Source organism: Neoarthrinium moseri, assembly GCF_022829205.1.
Source record: "Neoarthrinium moseri strain CBS 164.80 chromosome Unknown scaffold14_Wmoseri_CBS_16480, whole genome shotgun sequence".
NCBI lineage: Eukaryota > Fungi > Ascomycota > Sordariomycetes > Amphisphaeriales > Apiosporaceae > Neoarthrinium > Neoarthrinium moseri.
Genome location: NW_026055128.1, coordinates 617,414 through 635,525, shown reverse-complemented (window position 1 = coordinate 635,525; position 18,112 = coordinate 617,414). Strand labels below are relative to the sequence as shown.

The window sequence follows — 18,112 nt, the reverse complement described above, 5'->3', positions numbered from 1 at the left end:
AGTATACAAACTGGTGAGCTGGCCGAGCTACGGCCGTCAGATGCCCGCTCCGCAGCCCAGAAGGATAGATGGTCTGTCACAGGCCAATTACATTGCTGCAGAAACTTATGATGATCGTGGAGCAATGACATGTGGCGGCCGCCAACCCGTGCTGCCACACCACACACTTTGAGGCGAGGGGCACACCATGCCAGCTCGCCTATCTGTGCAATGAATTAGGGTGGGAATTCAAATTTTGCAGGCTAGTAACGAGCATCCACGCAGCAAGATCTACCACCGGTGCCGGCCGGTCCAGTTGCTAGCGGATGGGTCTGAAGTTCAAGTCCCGAAAGCCGAGCGCCGCCGTGATCCTAGCCCCAGCTTCACTAGACGGCCGTTTGCTTGACTCGACCGATGCGAAAAAGTGGGACGGCACGTGGGATTTGCCTCTAAAGGCTGCTGTAACCCAGAACGCTTTGGGAGTTGCCAGCATGTTGACTTGCATAGACGAAAAGCGTTATTCCCGAGGCTTCTAGAGACACCCGGACCAGAATTCCATGTTTTCATGCCAAGGGAAATGTTCATGATGCCATCGTGCGGCGCTTGTGCAAAGCCGGCCGCAGCCGCCTGAAACATTGGATTTGATCATTAAACGCGTGAACTCTGATCAGTAACTCGACTATATCCTTAGTGGGCCAACGGTCAGGTTTTCATCAAACTTGACAGCAGTTGTCGGACTGTCCGCCGCTTTGCCGTGGGTAATTCCTCGATCTTGCTCCGTTCGCCCATGGGCCATGGCAGGCACAGGAGATCTGACAGCGACGTTGCACAAGCACGGCATCCGTGACCACGTGTTGCATAGTGATATGCGAGCCATCACTTCGGCTGATCCGTGCTTATATTCCAACACTTTCCTAAAATCTCTTTGGGCGGTCTTGGGAGGGTGATCAAAGTAGACGTCGAGACTGGCATGGTATCATGCGTCACAACCTCACTGAGGGTCTTGGGTCGGAAACTCACCAGGTCGATAGCGCCGGTTCAGTATTGATGCGCCAAGATGCTTCTTCCTGTTTGTATGCAAGATGGCCAGGCGCATGTTGGTTTCCGAATGGCCTATGAGGTCTTCGCAAGCCCCTAAAAGTGTGGGTCGACATCTGTCAATTTATGGTCTTGGGCGCTGGCTTTTTCACTCGATTACACGTTCGCTGCAAGGTTTCACGCCCAGGTACATAGACGTTCCGAGAAGGGGTGTAGTGCAGAGACATATATGAATACGCATGAAAACGACATAGCTCTCCATGTCTAATTACAGAGGTCTAAACCTTACGCGCCGCGGGATGTCTGTCCACTCGAGCTGTCCCTGGTGTGGCGTGACAGCATGGACGAGTGATCGGCCGTTATGACACCCTGTAGCGGTCGGTAGGCCTGAGGCCATGTCCTCACGGGCCGAGGGTCCCTGCTGGCCCTTGCTTTTACCGCCCGACTTAGCTTGTCCTCCAGGGTCTGTTTCTCATATATCCCCCGCTGCCCAGAGCCTGGGGGACTAGGCTTTTCGCTCGTGCGCCCCGTCATCCGCAAAACCAACGAGCCTTTGAGTATCGCAGCGATAAACTAGTTCTTGCAGAGCGTCGCACTGCCCTCTACGCATGCACCGGCGGCCTGGCCATTGACCCCTGCCGGCCCAAGGTTTGCTGAGCCGGCGCTGAAGTCCGCAACGGCTGGTCGCCGCGAGGTTGATTGGTTGGGTCACCTACCAAATTGCCAGAAACCTTGCGGCAGGCAAGCTTCACGGCAACTCTAAAAAAGTCTCCGCTATATCCAAGCGACCCAAGATCTGTCGTGCAACTACCTGCCCCCGCTTGGTCACGATGGACAATCCTCATCCATCCGGCAACACACCGAATAGTCTTGGGTCTCCACAGTCCCCGGCGTCGGGCAGCGGTAAATTCCCACCGTCTGGAGGCCCCATCAAGCGCCGAGCCCCTATCGCGTGCCGGAGGTAAGCAAGCCTTGTATACATGAGGACTCTCGGCAATCGCTCCCGACATTGACCGCTACCAACACAGATGTCGGCGTATGCGCAGCAAGTGCCTGCATGAGAAAGATCCTCCCTGCAAATCATGCCTCGAGGCTGGGGTGCCCGAGGAGTGGTGAGTGATGATTCCCACCACAGTCTCCGTCGGTCCTAGGATACTCATGTCTATGCCTGTGCAGCGAGTTCCCAAGTCGTGGAGACCCTGACGAGGATCGGTCTTTTCGTCATCCCCGCCAAAGGGCTGATAGGAGGTCCAAAGTCGACACCACCGGAGTGAAAAGGGAATCGGTGTCCGCTCCAGGGTTTCAGGATACACTCACGAACGCAAAGCTTCCCAAATGGGAAGACGAGTGGTCACTACTTCCTGAAATCGACATCGTAAAAGAAGGTGTTATTGCCTTCACCCTCCACTTTTTCCAGTTGGGGTTTATACCGAAGGAGAGGTTCCCTCTGCAGATCGAGCAAAACCCAAGCTCTGTCAGCGTGTTCTTGCTTTTGAGCATCCTCAGTATCTCTGCAAAGTTCAACAAGAAGATTCAGATGCGCTACGGGGCAAGTCAACGAGCAGTTGAGTGGTTCATGAGGAGCGCAGAAAGGTTGGCTCTCAATGAGTTGTATCAACAACCGACGCTGGAAAGATGTCAAGCGTTCTTGCTGTTGAGCATCGCCCAACAAGGCAACGGGATGACGAACTCCAGCTATGTAAGATACTCCACCTATGCTACGTACGCATTGTCTTTACTGACAGCTTAGATCAACATGGGGGTGGCCACAAGAATGGCTGCGCTAATGAGACTTCATCGTGAAGAGACATATGAGCGAGTAACATCAAAGTCATCGCCCGAAGAGATTATACGTGCCGAGTCGGCCAGGCGCACCTTTGTAAGTTACGCCCGCGCATCGCTTCCGTCAAACGCATATAAATAACATGCTGTCAGTGGGTATTACACAGCCAGGACAATCTACATAGCGGCCCGTACAAACCCGTGTCGCTCGCTTCTAGCGATATCACCGCTCTTTTGCCGTGTGACGAGGAAGATTTCAAGAACGCGGTAGTTCCGCATAGCCGGGCAGCATTAGAAGGAACAATACCCGCTACACATCACCCACACCTGACCACACTCCGTCCAAGATCACTGTTCGCAACACTCATCCAGACTCACCATTTATGGGGTATCGTTGCGCGAAGGGCTGTCGCAAATGAAAAGAGCTCAAAGCCAGGAAATGACAGTAGCGACTACTCGAGGATGGCTGCACGACTGCGGTATTTTGAGGACAACCTCTTCCAGGACCACAAGTTTGGCATCAAATCATTGAAAGGACACAGGCAGGACAACGAGGATCTTGTGAGCATCCAGCGCCGAGATTTGACCTCAAATGCATGAGCTGACCATTACGAGGCATTCTTAAGTTGTACGGCTGGCTTACGACTTTGCAACATCGTCTTGAGAAAGGCCTACATGGATGAGTGAGTGATGGGGCAGCGGCGAGAATTCAATGATAATTTAAAGTCTAATCAACGTGTTCAGGATGATTCAGGCAGTACGAAGCAACCCCAGAGATCCTAGTGCCCAGGTTTATCGCAAGATGGCGGAAGAGCTTGTGGACAACGTCAGGATGTTGTACGAGCAAGTCGACGCTCAATACAGCGATGACCGATTATCCGAGGAAAGGGTTGGGTCACAGATGGCTGTAAGTGACACCAAGCGTCGACCTTGTGACAGGATGACTAATTCAGGTGGTAGACGTTCACTATATACGGCTGCGGTCTACTAGCCGCTTACATGGTGAAGTTTCCTCAGCGTAAGGTCTACCCTTTACAGTTTCCTCCGTTTCCTCAGCACGTCTTATTAAATTTTCTGTAGTTGATATCCACAGACGTCCTGATGAAGTTCGTGTGGAAGGAAAGATGATGTACGACCGTACCGTCACTATCTTGGAGGAGGCTCAAGCCATGTGGCCACTTGCCTCAAGTTGGCTCAGAGGTTTGAAGAAATGGTTTGAGGATCCAAACACCAATAGGGTTCCTTTCGAGAGCGGAACCATGACAGATGGGGTAAGGATTCATGTGGACTCTGTTTGTTATATTTTTGTAACTGACTCCATCCACAGCAAGATCCACAACCACACGCACTACTACACCCCCCAACATCGACTTCTTCCTGGCAGAACAAGATGTCTACACTATACCGCACAAAGTCTACGCCCCCACGCACGCTGGACACACGTCACAGTCCTATGGTACCAGACCAAGAACCCACGACTCTACCGCCGTTACAGCATACATCCATGACACCGAGCCACGCAGAACCACTCTCCCTGCCTCCAATCTCCCCATACGCACATCATCAACCGACCCCACCACCCCAGTACCAGGTGTCACACCAACCCATGGGGCATCCCGGTCAGCACGAGGGTTTCTACGCCCTGTATCAGGCTGCCCACCACCCAGCGCCACCACAACACCATCCACCGGGAGTTTACCCCAATGCCTATGTGGCGGACTACCAGTCAATATCGATACCGGACGACGGGTTCGGATTCAATCTACAGCAAATGCTGGACCCCTCGTGGTCTGCCCCCAATGCGCCGGCCGCCCTCTACAATTACCAACAGCCTAATATGCAGCAGTACCCTCCGTAATCACTGCGTCTCTGTTGAGCATGGCACATCAGCCAGAGGAAAAGTCAGACATATAATCTTAAACCTCGCCTTATAATCATGAGTCCAGAGCGTGCACGTATACTTGTTTGGTTGGAAAATTGAATTACTGGGGAGTCATGTATAGTGAGATCTATCTGACCGAAGATTTGACATTGTATATGCTCCTCCAACAAAGCCGATCCACGAGATCTAACATACCCACGACAATTAGAGGCGTTTGCAAATTACGGCTCGAAGCAGTAGAATTTTCCCCAATGGCAGCCTCACATTTGATGGGTAGACGTGGGAAAGCACTTACACATTGGCATCAGAGGCGGATAAGAAGCAGGACGCTCTTCGAAGCAGTTATCTATAATATAACACACCGTCAAATCTATGCAAATTGCTTATGCCAGTGGATGTGACTGTCCCATTGTTTTCATGCTAGACAACACATGTGTAATCCTTCTGTTAGTCGCATTATCGCTTTGTTATTTGGATTCAAGCCATCTGATCATGCCGGTTCGGTCGGATGGCAACAAGGTCCTACATATCAGCTCTCGTCCCATAATTCAGCCTTTTCGCCTTTTATTCAACTATTCCTACAGTTGCTCCTCTATAAGTTTCTTGTGTATTGCAACGTTTTCAAACTGCCTCATGAAACCTGATTGAGAACCTGGAGTCTCATCATAATTGAGGCTATTATAAGTCAAGATGCCTTTAAAAACAGAGTTCATCACAGGAACCACTGCGGAACCGCTGCTCGAGGCCGAATCCAGGGAGGCGGTGTTGCAAATGTGCCGCTGCCTAAATCTTCGCCTGGCATAGTCCCCGACGAAGCACCATACGGAGTTGCGCTAAGCCCGACCATATATCAGTGGAGGACGATGCCTCTGCGGATGACTCATAGAGGAAGGCGGTGATTCAGTCAACTGCCTCGCCACAATGGGCATCTTCTGGTCGACCGAAATGATCAGATCACGCCTCTAGCCAAGGTGGACTCCCTGGTGTTTGATTTCCTAACTATTATCAGGAAGGTGGCATCGTTTGGAGGAGGTTGCTCGGTGTTGTTAGGTACGTATATTACAGGTTGTTATCCGATACGCGTCCGAATTATCAGGGGGGTGCCCCCCAGGCGAGACGCCAGCCTGCATGGCAATAATCACTCTGAAGCATCTGTCTCAACGTCAGGTGATCTACCTAACATCCCAGTAAACCATACGACAAGCCACATGCGAGGAGCCCACCATGGTACCAATGTTTCGACCACTGGAGCCTGTTCAAGGGCCTTGATCGCCGCGGTGTTATGGAAAAGGTAAAGGGATACCTCAACGGAGATGATAGGGCGCTGAACCTCCCGGCAGCGAAGGATGAGAGTGATGACATGGTCAAACTCTGAGGTAGCGGCGGCAATTGTATTTGCCCAGACTCTCTAATTGCCTAGATATCACGGGACGAGGCAAAACGCATATCTCTGGGCACCTTTGCCTGAGATAAAGATCAAACCACCACTAATCGTTATGATTGTTTGGTTGGTAGTATAACACTTAGTAACTGCATAATCCTACGCCTTAGAATATTTAATTTCCTTCTTAAAGATGAATGGCCATGCTATTCAATATTTGTTTTAGGTGACTTCAACAGCCTATTGCCTCTCCTCTTGATCCAGGACTACATCTCGGTGGCGGTGCATTTGAGCTTGTACTTTAACATAGACCCTAGATCCCCCTATCGCATGTCTGACTGGGCTGTGCCTCTACGTCGCACTGCACCAGCTATCGTGGATCTGACAGCCAGGACGAAATAACTCCGGCCTAGGAAGAGGCTACTCAGAAGGGAATTGCATATTAACCCAGTGCACTTGCAAAGGAGGCGCTTGCTCAGACAGTTGCGCCATCTCAAAGATGTGCTCCCGTGCCCCAGAGACTGAGCAAATGCAGGAGCCCATAAATGCGTCGTACATGCTGCAGTTTCTCACAAGTGTCTCAAGCCCAAGCGGGATTGAGGCGCCTCGCAACGTGGCCAAGAACGAAGACATATACGACTTTAAGGTGTACTGGTATGTGAAAGTAAGACACAGAATCCTCCTGCCTATTTGTAGGATAGAGGTTGTAGGGTTTGTAGGTTTGCTTGTCCAGGATAACAGAGCCCTGTGGTGCCAGCCAGTCGCAGTGTCCGCTGGCCACTTCGTGTCGTATCAGAGACTAGACGTACCATACCAGACATGCGAAACCCGCATACCGGAAGACTCGCCGGATGATACATCTTCGATAACAAGCCAAGAGGCGCATTCATGGCACTACAAAGATTGCTATTTTTGGCGTGACGACGTAGCTGGTGCAGCGCAACGTGGAGGTACAGCCCAGTCAGACATGCGATAGGGGGATCTAGGGTCTATGTTAAAGTACAAGCTCAAATGCACCGCCACCGAGATGTAGTCCTGGATCAAGAGGAGAGGCAGTAGGCCTGTGAGACTGTTACAACACAGGATGCATTGTTACCCCGTGGGCACGCTTGCTCTTGAAAAAAGAGTACGTCCCATATATCATCTGTGAAGTGGATACGCCATAACTTAGGGACTCACGCCGTGCCCGAGCCTGATTATCTGAAATCCCTGTGGTGGCACTAAGAAATGGCCGCACGGGTAAGGCCAGGGCGCTTTTTTAGTGGGCACTGCATGGATTGTGCTTCCCAGTCGAGCTTAGACCGATGTACGAAATAATGCATCAACCAGGCAACGAGGCACCAGTTTCATGTGCTGAGAGAAGAAAAAATATTCAGATGGTGAGGGGTAAAAACAAGGCTCAAGTGTGACGTCGCCCGATACCTAGTCTGATGGCGACTTAGCTACCTCTTGTGTACCTAAGTGCAATATTGAGAATAGCAAACTTGATCGAAAGGGTAGATTGACGCCGCGGAATTGTCGAATTTGGCAGTGGAATCACATTAGAATAATTGTTTATTCCATGAGGAGTTGGGTGGTATACTGTTGCTTGTCTAAATAGTCCTATTAGGGTAATGAGGGGCAAATGCCAGAGACCACTGTGGTGCATACATCCGAAAGTGACGTCGCCCGATAACCCAGTGGCGACTCGGGATTACCTGCGGTTATGCCAGTAGCAGGCTGAGCGGATGAATGAATTCATGCCATGGGATTGCCATGTTGACAGTGGGATCACACTGGGATATCGGATTATTCCATGGATAGTCGTATGGTAATACCGCCAGAAGAGAGTTGCTTGACAACGGATCCCAGTAGGATGTTGAGGTGCATCGATGGATACTTGGCTGCGTTTCGACTTAGGTAGAGGTACCTAAGGGATCCAGCGCATGAGGCGCAAGTGAGGTCGGGCTGTTGAGTCACTCCGGGATTTTCACTGATGCCCAAGCAACGGACCCACAAGTGGCTATCAAAGGCGAAAAAATATTCACACAAGAATTTTTTAGCTGGATCTGCCGCTGCTGACCGCCTAGTGCGGGGTTCTGACAGACTTTGCCCTCCCATTTGGTTTAAGAACAGAGCCCTCGCTCCTCCATTTGCATCGTTTGGACTTGGAACCTCGTCTGGCCTACCAAGATTCGAAGCAATCTTTCCTGCCAAAAGTGAGTCGCCATCCTCGCCTCGAACATCATCTTCGTCTTCATCTTCATCCTTTTGATGCTAACATCACCCACTCGCAGTTTCACCTTCAGAACACTTCACCACACCGAGAACCTGACATACCGCAACCATGGGGTACGGACGCGCCCACCACCCGACCGATATGAACGCATCGCTGACATCCAACGCAGTAAGGAGAAGGCTCACATCAACATCGTCGTTATCGGCCACGTCGATTCCGGCAAGTCCACCACTACCGGTCACTTGTAAGCTCCCCGTCGCCTCGCGTTGCTGCCCCACCTCAGACTAACTTGCATCTAGGATCTACAAGGTTCGCCCATCACTCCTCACCTCCAACATCTCTCAATACTGACAAGAATTCGTTTTCCAGTGCGGCGGAATTGATAAGAGAACTATCGAGAAGTTCGAGAAGGTCAGTTCATTTCCGCGTTCAGAATTATCACGATGGCTTCATTGCGAAGTTTGGCGGCGATCCGAGGTGAAACGGGCGAGTTTCGCTATGCTGCGTGGCCCCGCGACCCTCGGACCCCACCAAAACTCGTACCCCGCTAAGCGCGTGAGAAAAATTTTAAACTTGGGCTGCAAGACTGACACATGCATCACAGGAAGCCGCTGAGCTCGGAAAGGGTTCCTTCAAGTACGCATGGGTTCTTGACAAGCTCAAGGCCGAGCGTGAGCGTGGTATCACCATCGATATTGCTCTGTGGAAGTTCGAGACCAACGAGTACAATGTCACCGTCATTGGTTAGTACCCCTCCTCATCCCTGTAACGGAACCCATGTCGTCGTAGCGATGCGCTAACTCTGGCGATAGATGCTCCCGGTCACCGTGACTTCATCAAGAACATGATTACTGGTACCTCGCAGGCTGACTGCGCCATTCTCATCATTGCCGCCGGTACTGGTGAGTTCGAGGCTGGTATCTCCAAGGATGGCCAGACTCGTGAGCACGCTCTGCTCGCTTTCACCCTCGGTGTCAAGCAGCTCATTGTCGCCATCAACAAGATGGACACCACCAAGTGGTCTGAGGCCCGTTACAAGGAGATCATCAAGGAGACCTCGTCCTTCATCAAGAAGGTCGGCTACAACCCCAAGGAGGTCCCCTTCGTCCCCATCTCCGGTTTCAACGGTGACAACATGATCGAGGAGACCACCAACGCTCCTTGGTACAAGGGTTGGGAGAAGGAGGTCAAGGGCGTCAAGAAGGACGGCAAGACCCTCTTCCAGGCCATCGATGCCATCAACCCCCCCAGCCGTCCCACCGACAAGCCCCTGCGTCTTCCCCTCCAGGATGTCTACAAGATTGGCGGTATTGGCACGGTGCCCGTCGGCCGTATCGAGACCGGTACTCTGAAGCCCGGTATGGTCGTTACCTTCGCCCCCGCCAACGTCACCACCGAGGTCAAGTCCGTCGAGATGCACCACCAGCAGCTCCCCGAGGGTTTCCCCGGTGACAACGTTGGTTTCAACGTCAAGAACGTCTCCGTCAAGGAGATCCGTCGTGGCAACGTTGCCGGTGACTCCAAGAACGACCCTCCCCAGGGTGCCGCTTCCTTCAACGCCCAGGTCATCGTCCTGAACCACCCCGGTCAGATCGGTGCCGGTTACGCTCCCGTCCTGGACTGCCACACCGCCCACATTGCCTGCAAGTTCTCTGAGCTCCTCGAGAAGATTGACCGACGTACTGGTAAGTCCGTCGAGGCTTCGCCCAAGTTCGTCAAGTCTGGTGATGCCGCCATCGTCAAGATGGTTCCCTCCAAGCCCATGTGCGTTGAGGCCTTCACCGACTACCCTCCCCTCGGTCGTTTCGCCGTCCGTGACATGCGTCAGACCGTCGCCGTCGGTGTCATCAAGTCCGTCGACAAGTCCGCCGCTGCCGGTGGCAAGGTCACCAAGTCCGCCGCCAAGGCTGCCAAGAAATAAGCGCTTTCCAGCATGGAATCCATTCCTTGCGCGATGGGTCACGCAACATTGGCTCATCGACTGCGTGTACCACTTGTCATGACATGTCTACGCCTTACGACCTTGCACTGTTGATGACTCGGAATCGGGTGGGCACAATATGAGAGGAAGGGTTATGGACTTTTCTGCGACAGCTTTTCTCATGTTGTGCTTGTAGTACGAAAAATAGAGTCTAGAAAAGTGTCTCCTGAACTAAATGCCTGCTTCTTCCTGTTCTACGTGACCTGGTGACTTGCTGTCTTGGTAATGTAACGTGCATCATGATGTCTCGCCAGTAATGGTCCTTGCGCCACCTTCTCACGGCCAAACCCGAGTTTTGATGTCTCCGTCGGGAACATGACTCAGCAGGGGCGCCAGCCGAGTCCAATACTTCCTTGCCTTTGCTAACTGGCCGGGAGGTTTTCAAGGCGATTGGCTGCCAATTAGCTTTCGTGTAAGATCAAAGTGATACGTGAGAGCATCGCTATGTGTAATATATGTATTGAACAGTAATTTACATCTGTCTATGGTGATATTTCGCCGAATATTCTACAACCGCCTATATGTACATGAGGTCTTCATATCGTTACAAACTTTCACTTGGCCGAGTTTCCAGCCCAGGAGTCTGCTTTCCGGGCAAATGCCAAGCATGCACGCAGGTAGTCGTCGTGCAGTTCCCGGCCAGAGGCTTCACCATTTTCGCCCAGCTCATCCGCAGGGGTGGTTGTCTCGTGTGAGGAGGCCGTGTCACTATCCTCAGAAGGTACCGAAGAGGCGATGGTGGGGGTAGGCAATACGGACACTGGCCTTAGGCTCAGTTCGCCTCTCCTTCCTCCGCCCTGCCCGGCTTCAATCGAGGTGTACGTGACGCTGAAGCGCTGATCCTCGGGGTACGCCACGCTGACACTGCGGTGCAGCTCCAGGCCGACAAAGTCGTAGAGCGTGCTCCACAGGTCGGACTGGGACTCGTCAGCGTCGGCGGTAGGCTGCTCTTCAGCGCTCTTGGCCTTCTTCGGTTGCTGCTTCGGCCACGCCGGCTGCTCTTGCGTCTTTGCGAACAGCCGGACGGGGATCTGGAACCGCTGCTGCGGCGGCATCTCGAGCTTGCCAGCGCGCAGGTCGAGGCGCGCCCGGCGCAGGAAGTCGGTCAATGGCTGCCATTGCTCGATCGCCTCGGGTCCGCCCTCTAGCGCTACAGCTTCGGTCTGTGATATGCGTAGATCGACAGGTTCGGCCGGCTGCATTACGTCGTGGTGGTGTGTATCGACGACGGCGCGCAGGGAGTGCACGCCTGTGATCATGGGCTCTTTTGAGACGGAGTTTGGTTCGGAAAGGGTTAGCCGGAGCTCGAGGGCGGGCGCACGGAGGGTCTCGGCCGGGGCTGACCCGCCAGGGGAGGGGAGGAATCGGATCAAGATCGTCGAGGAGATGGGATACATAGTGTCCTCGCGTGTCTCGAAGTCGGCAAGGATCTCGGGGTGCGGGACGAGCGGAGAGAATATTCGCTGGCGATCGGGTGCTCGGAGGAGCGTTGTGACGCTCGGCGCCTCCACCGTATCGGCATGAAGGACATGGCCAAAGACAGCACTCGTTGAAGTAGACGATCTCGGAGACCATCGTACCGGTTGGTAGGGAAATCGAGTCAGCTCTTGAACTTCGGGGGCGGAAGCGGCCTCTAGGAGGCGTGCCGACAATGAGCCCAGGTCCTCGACAGTAGTATCCGCTAGTTTAGATGCGAGCAGGGTTTCTTCAAGTGGTAGAGCGAGGGTGAGCGGGACCTTGGCGACCTCAACAGCGTCGTCGACAGGTGCTGCCAACATCTCAGGCTCTGAAACCGTTGCTGGTAAAACGTAGCGTGCCCATGGCTCAAGCTTATTCTTCCAAGCCCATTTTTCCTTGTTGGTATGATCAATCAAGTATCGCCCGTGAGTTGTATCGTCGAGCGATGTCGGAAGGTGAAGCTTTCGGGTGGCGGTATCGGGTTGGAGGGCGGTCAGGAGCAGTCGGAAAACGGTATGAGATAGATCCTCGACCTCGTACTGATCGCGACTCGCAATCTGGAGCCAAGTAACGTGTATCTGTTGAGCAAGCAATTTAGACAGTGTCACAAGCGAGTAGGGGCGGTACATGCTCATAGAAAGGCCAAAGATCACTTACCCGTTTCCCTGTGTCGCTAAACCTCACGTGTGTGTTTGTTATACGCCCAAGCTCCTCAAGCAAAGCATCAGTGAGATCCTCGGGTCGTGAAGTGACCTGGGATACAGGAAAGGTGCTCTGCCTAATCCTTTGTAGGGTGGCATCGAGTTCCTTGATGATGGTTTGGGACTTGACCCGTGTTGCGACGATACGGAGTGTCTTCTGGTTATTGAAGGCTTCAATGTTCTCGCCCGGGTCCAGGTACATGTTACTGAGTAGTCGCAAGAAACGCCGTGTGCCACGCATCAGCAGGACAAACTGGTGAGCATGCAGCGTGATCTTGATCTCCCCAAGCCCGTTCATCAGCTCCTGGATATGCAAGCCCCAGCATTCTCGCATGATCCGAACGGCTGCTCGGGCCTTGTCGCTCATCTTTGGTGTGACATAGCCATACAGATCTCGGTTCGAGCCATCACCGCCGCTCAAGGGCCGCCGATTGGAGCCCAGGGGAACCCAGGGCGTACACTGACGGATCCATTTGAACTGAGAGGCATAGACGTCGAGCTCTTGCGGTCCGTTCCCCAGGGGTGTAGCTGCCGACTCCGTGGTTTTCTTTTCTGCCTTGAAGGACTCGAGGTACCAACTCAGCTGAGACTTCAGGAAGCCTTCTTCCAACTCATTGCGTATCCTTCGAAACCTTTTCTGTGACAGGTAGATCTCGGACTTGGGTCGTAGCTCGTTGATATTGTCGCGCACTTCGGTTTCGGTAGCAGGAACGAGCTGGCTGTCGAGGAGGGCCTCGATATCGACTCGCTCTTTAGAGCTCTCGTCGGCGTTGTCGCTGCTGACCGCTCGTTTCTTCGGCCTGTACAGACCACCATCCCTCATGACAATTGCATAAGCAGGCTTTCCCAGCATGTCAGAGCCCAGGCTTTCTGACGTTTCTGTCAAGATCTTCTTTCCAGAAAGATGCCGCTTCCGTATATTGAGCCTCTTCATGGATCTGAAATTCTTTTCCCGTGGTATTCGGGGCGGCCTGGAAAGATCTGGGTACGGTTCCCCATCGTCGAATGGTTCGTTCCGGCCGAGGTCGCGGTTTGTATCTTCTTCCCACAGCCGGTTGTCGTCATGTTTCGCATCTGGCTCGCCATCCCGAGCAAACGCCTCGTTGGCGAACCATCGCCGCGTGGTTTGGCTGTGGTCAACTAAGACACGGCCGGCACGGAGCGGGAGTATACGACGCGGCAGGGCGGATTGGCGAAGGAGGAGCAGGCGGCACCCGAGACAGACGGCGCCACTGGAGGCAGTCCTCGAGATCATGAAGATAGTGGGCCAGAACGACGGGATCGTTCTCGTACTCCGATAGACACCGACATGGAATTGCTCCCAAGACAAGACGTAGAAGGCATTCAACGGGACTTTTTTGCGACTATAGTCCCGATTAGGCAAGGACCTAGGAGCTGCGGGCCCTGCGTTCTTCCGGCCCGGGACGCGACTCAATTAAGCAAAAGACGCGTCGGGTTCCGTCCCGTCTCGCTGGAAGTTTGGAGGCGGACTTGCGGCCAAATTCAGTGGTGTACGTCCCTACCGTAGCCACCTAGCTTAGAGTATTCTAGTTCATGTAATCCATCGTAGCGGGCACCTGAGAAGCGAGGGACAGGTCCCGGGAACTAACTTAGACCCCACGTTCTGACAGGGTCTTCCAAGTGTGCCTGTTTGTCACGGATTTGCTGCGAGACATCATTGACAGACAAATCTGTTGCAATCCGCGACCGCTTCCTGCGGTCATCCGTCTATACCTACCTCAGGTATCTACCCGTCCGCTACAATGCCGCCGCAAACCCAGAGAAAGCGGCGAGCTGGCGACTATGAAGATGAAGATGTACCACGCCAGCGCCAGCCCAAAAGACAGGGCGACTCCGAAGAAGACGAAGAATCAGAGCCCGAAGAGGACGGCGACGTAGATATGTCAGGCGCCGGATCCAGCGACGACGCGCAATCGGTCAAGAAGTTGGTGCGGTATGCCCTCGCGTGCGAATACGCCAGGGTACCCATCAGACGAGACGGCATACGAGACAAGGTGCTGGCAAGCAATCCTCGCTCCTTCAAGAAGGTCTTTGACGGTGCCCAGTTGCAGTTGCGCCAGGTCTTCGGCATGGAGATGGCTGAGCTGCCGGCGAAGGAGAAACGGACCATTAAGGAGAAGCAGAGTAAGTCCATTCTCTCTCTAGCAGCTCGACAACTTTACTCACAGGCATTGTGAACAGAGGCAAATGCCGCGCAGAGAAACAAGTCAGCGTCCCAGAGCACAGCCTCGTCGAGAACGTATATCCTTGTCTCTATCCTACCGAGAATTTACAAAACGCAAGCCATCATTGGTCCCTCGCGGGTGCCGAGCTCTTCCGAGGAAGCCGAGTTTGTTGGGTTCTACACCTTCGTGCTCGCTCTCATTTGCTTGAGTGGCGGCGACATCAGCGACGCCAAACTAAAGGACTATCTCCAACGCATGAACGCAGACGAGAACCTGCCCTTCGACAAGACAAACAACGTCCTGGCCAAACTCGTCCGGCAGGGCTACCTGGATAAGGTGGTGGAGCGGTCAGACGACGGAGAGGACGCTATCACATGGTGCGTGGGAACGAGAGCGAAAGTCGAGGTGCCGCCTGAGACTATTGCTGCTATTGTCCGCCAGGTTTGGCAGGATCCGCCGAATGATCTTCATAAGCGAATCAACAAGAGTCTTGGACTGCAGGGAAGCGCCGAGCTTCAGGCTGACGAGGCCGAAGATGACGAGGAAGGGGACGGAGAGGAATAAAGGCCATTTGTTAGTTGCAAGGAGGGCGAGTTCACGGCTATGCATTGGCTCGGTGTTCAGGACAGGTTTTAGTTGGACGTGTGCTTGATTTGAATCATTTGGTAGCGATCTGCTTGATCGAGCGCAGAAATGTTGGGGTAGATGCCCGACAAGTATTACTGCAGCAGTATGATTTCCATGAGGAATGAATCTTTGACGATTACGAAAGAGTCCGTCGCCTGTTGACCTCCTCTGCTCTGCGCTCCTTTCTGCGCTCCTCTCATCCCCAAGTGTCGCTGGTACGTGACCGAAGCGCGTGGCAGCTATTGGCAGCCGCTCGACGGCACCCAAATTCGACCCAGCAATGTTCCGTGTCCCCGCGCCGACGGTACTCGTATTGTGTGTTATGCTTGTGTTTGGTCGATGGCTTCTCCCAGCGGCGGACAGTATGGGCACGGGCGGGTAAATCTGGGCCGAGTTCCTCCTATTCCAGTGAGCCCCTTCTCTGAGAACCGTTTATCCGATATTCATGGTATGCTGGCCAGCCCATCACTCTTCCCTGGGCGGCGGCGGACCGCACGGCTGAACCATCTTTCGAAGGAGCTGCGCGCGCACCTTGGCGCTTGGCTCGCCCTGCGCCAGGCTGATGTAGGCCAGCTGCGGCGGGTGGCCCACGATGCTGCTGTACGTGTCGCGTGCGATGTTCGTCCGCCACTCCCACGACGAGGTGTCTGGGTGGCCGGTTCCGATGTACTTGGCCTGCAGGCGCTCGAGTTCTTGTTGGGTGCGCAGTTTGTCAGCCTGGGATAGCAGTTAGTAAAGAGCCTCGGCGCGGTCTAGAGAGGAGCTGGAGCAAGAAAACCACGCACCATGTTGAATCCTGTGTGGTAGATCGGTCCTTGAGGTTCGAGGCGATGTCATGTACGTGTGGTGGTAGTGGTGGTAGTGAAGGCTGTGGAGGATGGAATGATGGGCTTAGCGTTGGCCGTCGCTGCGAAATGTGAACGGTGACTAAGGAGCTTGGACCCTCAGCCACGACTCTGCCTTGGATGACTCCAACCTCACAATAAAAGACATGACACATCTCTAATTTTGCACAGTACATACCATGGCCAGCAAAATCCTGCACAGGCTTCCATTATGACTCGTTAGTGGCATAGTATCTTCGGAGTGCGCGCCATGCGCCATGTCTTGGACTTTTGGCGACTGTCGTACTCAGGGGCCTGACTTGGATATCTAGATGTTTGACTCTATACTGCAAACATTGTGGTAAGAATATATGGAGGTATCTGGGCACCACGAGGCAACGTTATCGGAAGTCTACTACCAGTAACATAGCCAAGGGCGTACCATGGAAACCAGCTTGCCTTTGCGTTTCGCTATGGTACTGTACGTCGCCGTTGCGCGGTGCGGTCTTGAGCTTCCATTCCTGCGCAAGGCCACGCGAGAGCTGTGTCTTTATGCATTCCATGAAATCGCGTCCAACAATTCAGGTTGCACCATTTATTAAGAGCTTCGGCCTCGTTGAAATGCTACAATCGTCTCATCACCAGGTCCTACTCTAGGATGTGCCGCCCGGAACTAGTTTAATGTCACGATCAAGACTATTATGAATCAAGAAGGCCCAGTGAAAACGCAAGACATGCTAGCTGTGCAAGATGGAACATTTCCCATGGACGAGGCTGTGATCGAAGGTATGCTAGATATAGGTGACTCATGCTTCCCGCTATTACACTGCAGCCCACTATACAGAGCATTTGGATGCTGGTAGCGCATCTAAATTCGGAGAGTCGGGGGAAACTTGTTACCGGGAGATGGTACCCGGTGTATGAGGGTTTGGGATGTTTTATAACGTCGTTTATTCTAACATTGGACTCAATCACAGCTTTGCCCTGTGTCTTCACTTCCGTGTCGATCGATCCTTTCGGAATAAGCGCCTGGACAAATACTGGCCGGCTTGTAGCAGAACAAGACGATGGTTGCAAAAGACATTTCTTTTTGAAGGTGAGTGTCGTCGGCATACGTGATATATCAAAATCGGTAATTATTCACAGTTTTGAACACAGGTTGCTTACGGGGAGCATGGTGGAGTCATGCTCCGGGGCGAGTTCGAATCAGCCAAGGAGATCTATAAGGTTGCGCCCGGCTTCATTCCCAAGCCGTATAGCTACGGGCGTTACAAGTCAGCGCATCCCATCACCTATTTCTACATGTCTGAGTTTATCGACATGGATATTACCACGGCGACAGATCCGGTAGAGCTTGGCTCTAGGCTTTCTGAGATACACAAGAGGAGTGCGTCACCTACTGGTAAGTTTGGCTTTCACGTTGTCACATGTGACGGCAAGATGCCACAGACTGTGGGCTGGCAGAGTAGCTGGGCCGACTTCTTCGGAAGGCTACTCCAGGGAATCTGCAAGCTCGAACTCGAAACCAATGGGCCGTGGCCGGAGATGGAGCGAGCGACACAACAGCTTGTTGACAACGTCATACCTCGCTTACTCGGTGACCTCCGACACAACGGCGAGCCGATCAAGCCCTGCATCATCCACGGGGATCTTTGGGAGCAGAACTTGGGCGTCAATATGAATACTGGAGATCTCGTTATGTATGACGTAGGTTCATACTATGCTCATAATGATATGGATCTTGGGCTATGGGGAGCCGACTTCTGTTCCCACTTCCGCTCGAAGGTTTATACCACTCATTATCTTCGGTTCTACCCTGCAGCCGAACCATTGGAGGAATTTGACGATCGAAACCGCCTGTACAGCTTGAAAGGTACCATCAACTACTCGGCGGGACATTCTGGATCCGTTGTACGGCAATCATATGTATTGATGCTCGTTAGCTAGCAATTACGACTGACTCTCCTTTCAACCAGGGCGTATAACAACATGTGCTATCTGTGCGAGAAATATGCACCTATCGATGGAATTGACAAATATGACCCTCTGAAGGAC

General features: G+C 53.1%; 6 protein-coding genes across 6 annotated transcripts; 4 read left to right on the top strand and 2 right to left on the bottom strand.

The window, feature by feature from the left end:
- Positions 1-1,847: 1,847 nt before the first annotated feature.
- JN550_005013 (uncharacterized protein) lies at positions 1,848-4,657 on the top strand (the record flags this gene model as incomplete). Its single annotated transcript, XM_049316593.1, has 10 exons — positions 1,848-1,978; positions 2,046-2,129; positions 2,194-2,716; positions 2,768-2,896; positions 2,953-3,360; positions 3,415-3,482; positions 3,544-3,706; positions 3,760-3,817; positions 3,880-4,070; positions 4,127-4,657. The coding sequence occupies 10 exons, from the start codon at positions 1,848-1,850 to the stop codon at positions 4,655-4,657; spliced, it is 2,286 nt and encodes a 761-aa protein (XP_049173211.1).
- A 3,731-nt stretch (positions 4,658-8,388) lies between these two features.
- On the top strand, positions 8,389-10,201 carry JN550_005012 (translation elongation factor EF-1 alpha; the record flags this gene model as incomplete). Its single annotated transcript, XM_049316592.1, has 6 exons — positions 8,389-8,393; positions 8,450-8,524; positions 8,580-8,589; positions 8,650-8,691; positions 8,885-9,023; positions 9,093-10,201. 6 exons carry the CDS (start codon positions 8,389-8,391, stop codon positions 10,199-10,201), a joined length of 1,380 nt encoding a protein of 459 aa, XP_049173210.1.
- Positions 10,202-10,815: 614 nt separating this feature from the next.
- JN550_005011 (uncharacterized protein) lies at positions 10,816-13,675 on the bottom strand (the record flags this gene model as incomplete). Its single annotated transcript, XM_049316591.1, has 2 exons — positions 10,816-12,297; positions 12,377-13,675. The coding sequence occupies 2 exons, from the start codon at positions 13,673-13,675 to the stop codon at positions 10,816-10,818; spliced, it is 2,781 nt and encodes a 926-aa protein (XP_049173209.1).
- A 508-nt stretch (positions 13,676-14,183) lies between these two features.
- Positions 14,184-15,170, top strand: JN550_005010 (uncharacterized protein; the record flags this gene model as incomplete). The annotated part of the gene is made up of 2 exons (XM_049316590.1): positions 14,184-14,565; positions 14,623-15,170. The coding sequence occupies 2 exons, from the start codon at positions 14,184-14,186 to the stop codon at positions 15,168-15,170; spliced, it is 930 nt and encodes a 309-aa protein (XP_049173208.1).
- A 528-nt stretch (positions 15,171-15,698) lies between these two features.
- On the bottom strand, positions 15,699-16,021 carry JN550_005009 (uncharacterized protein; the record flags this gene model as incomplete). Its single annotated transcript, XM_049316589.1, has 2 exons — positions 15,699-15,950; positions 16,019-16,021. The coding sequence occupies 2 exons, from the start codon at positions 16,019-16,021 to the stop codon at positions 15,699-15,701; spliced, it is 255 nt and encodes an 84-aa protein (XP_049173207.1).
- A 770-nt stretch (positions 16,022-16,791) lies between these two features.
- On the top strand, positions 16,792-18,004 carry JN550_005008 (uncharacterized protein; the record flags this gene model as incomplete). Its single annotated transcript, XM_049316588.1, has 3 exons — positions 16,792-16,843; positions 17,035-17,153; positions 17,216-18,004. The coding sequence occupies 3 exons, from the start codon at positions 16,792-16,794 to the stop codon at positions 18,002-18,004; spliced, it is 960 nt and encodes a 319-aa protein (XP_049173206.1).
- Positions 18,005-18,112: the final 108 nt, after the last annotated feature.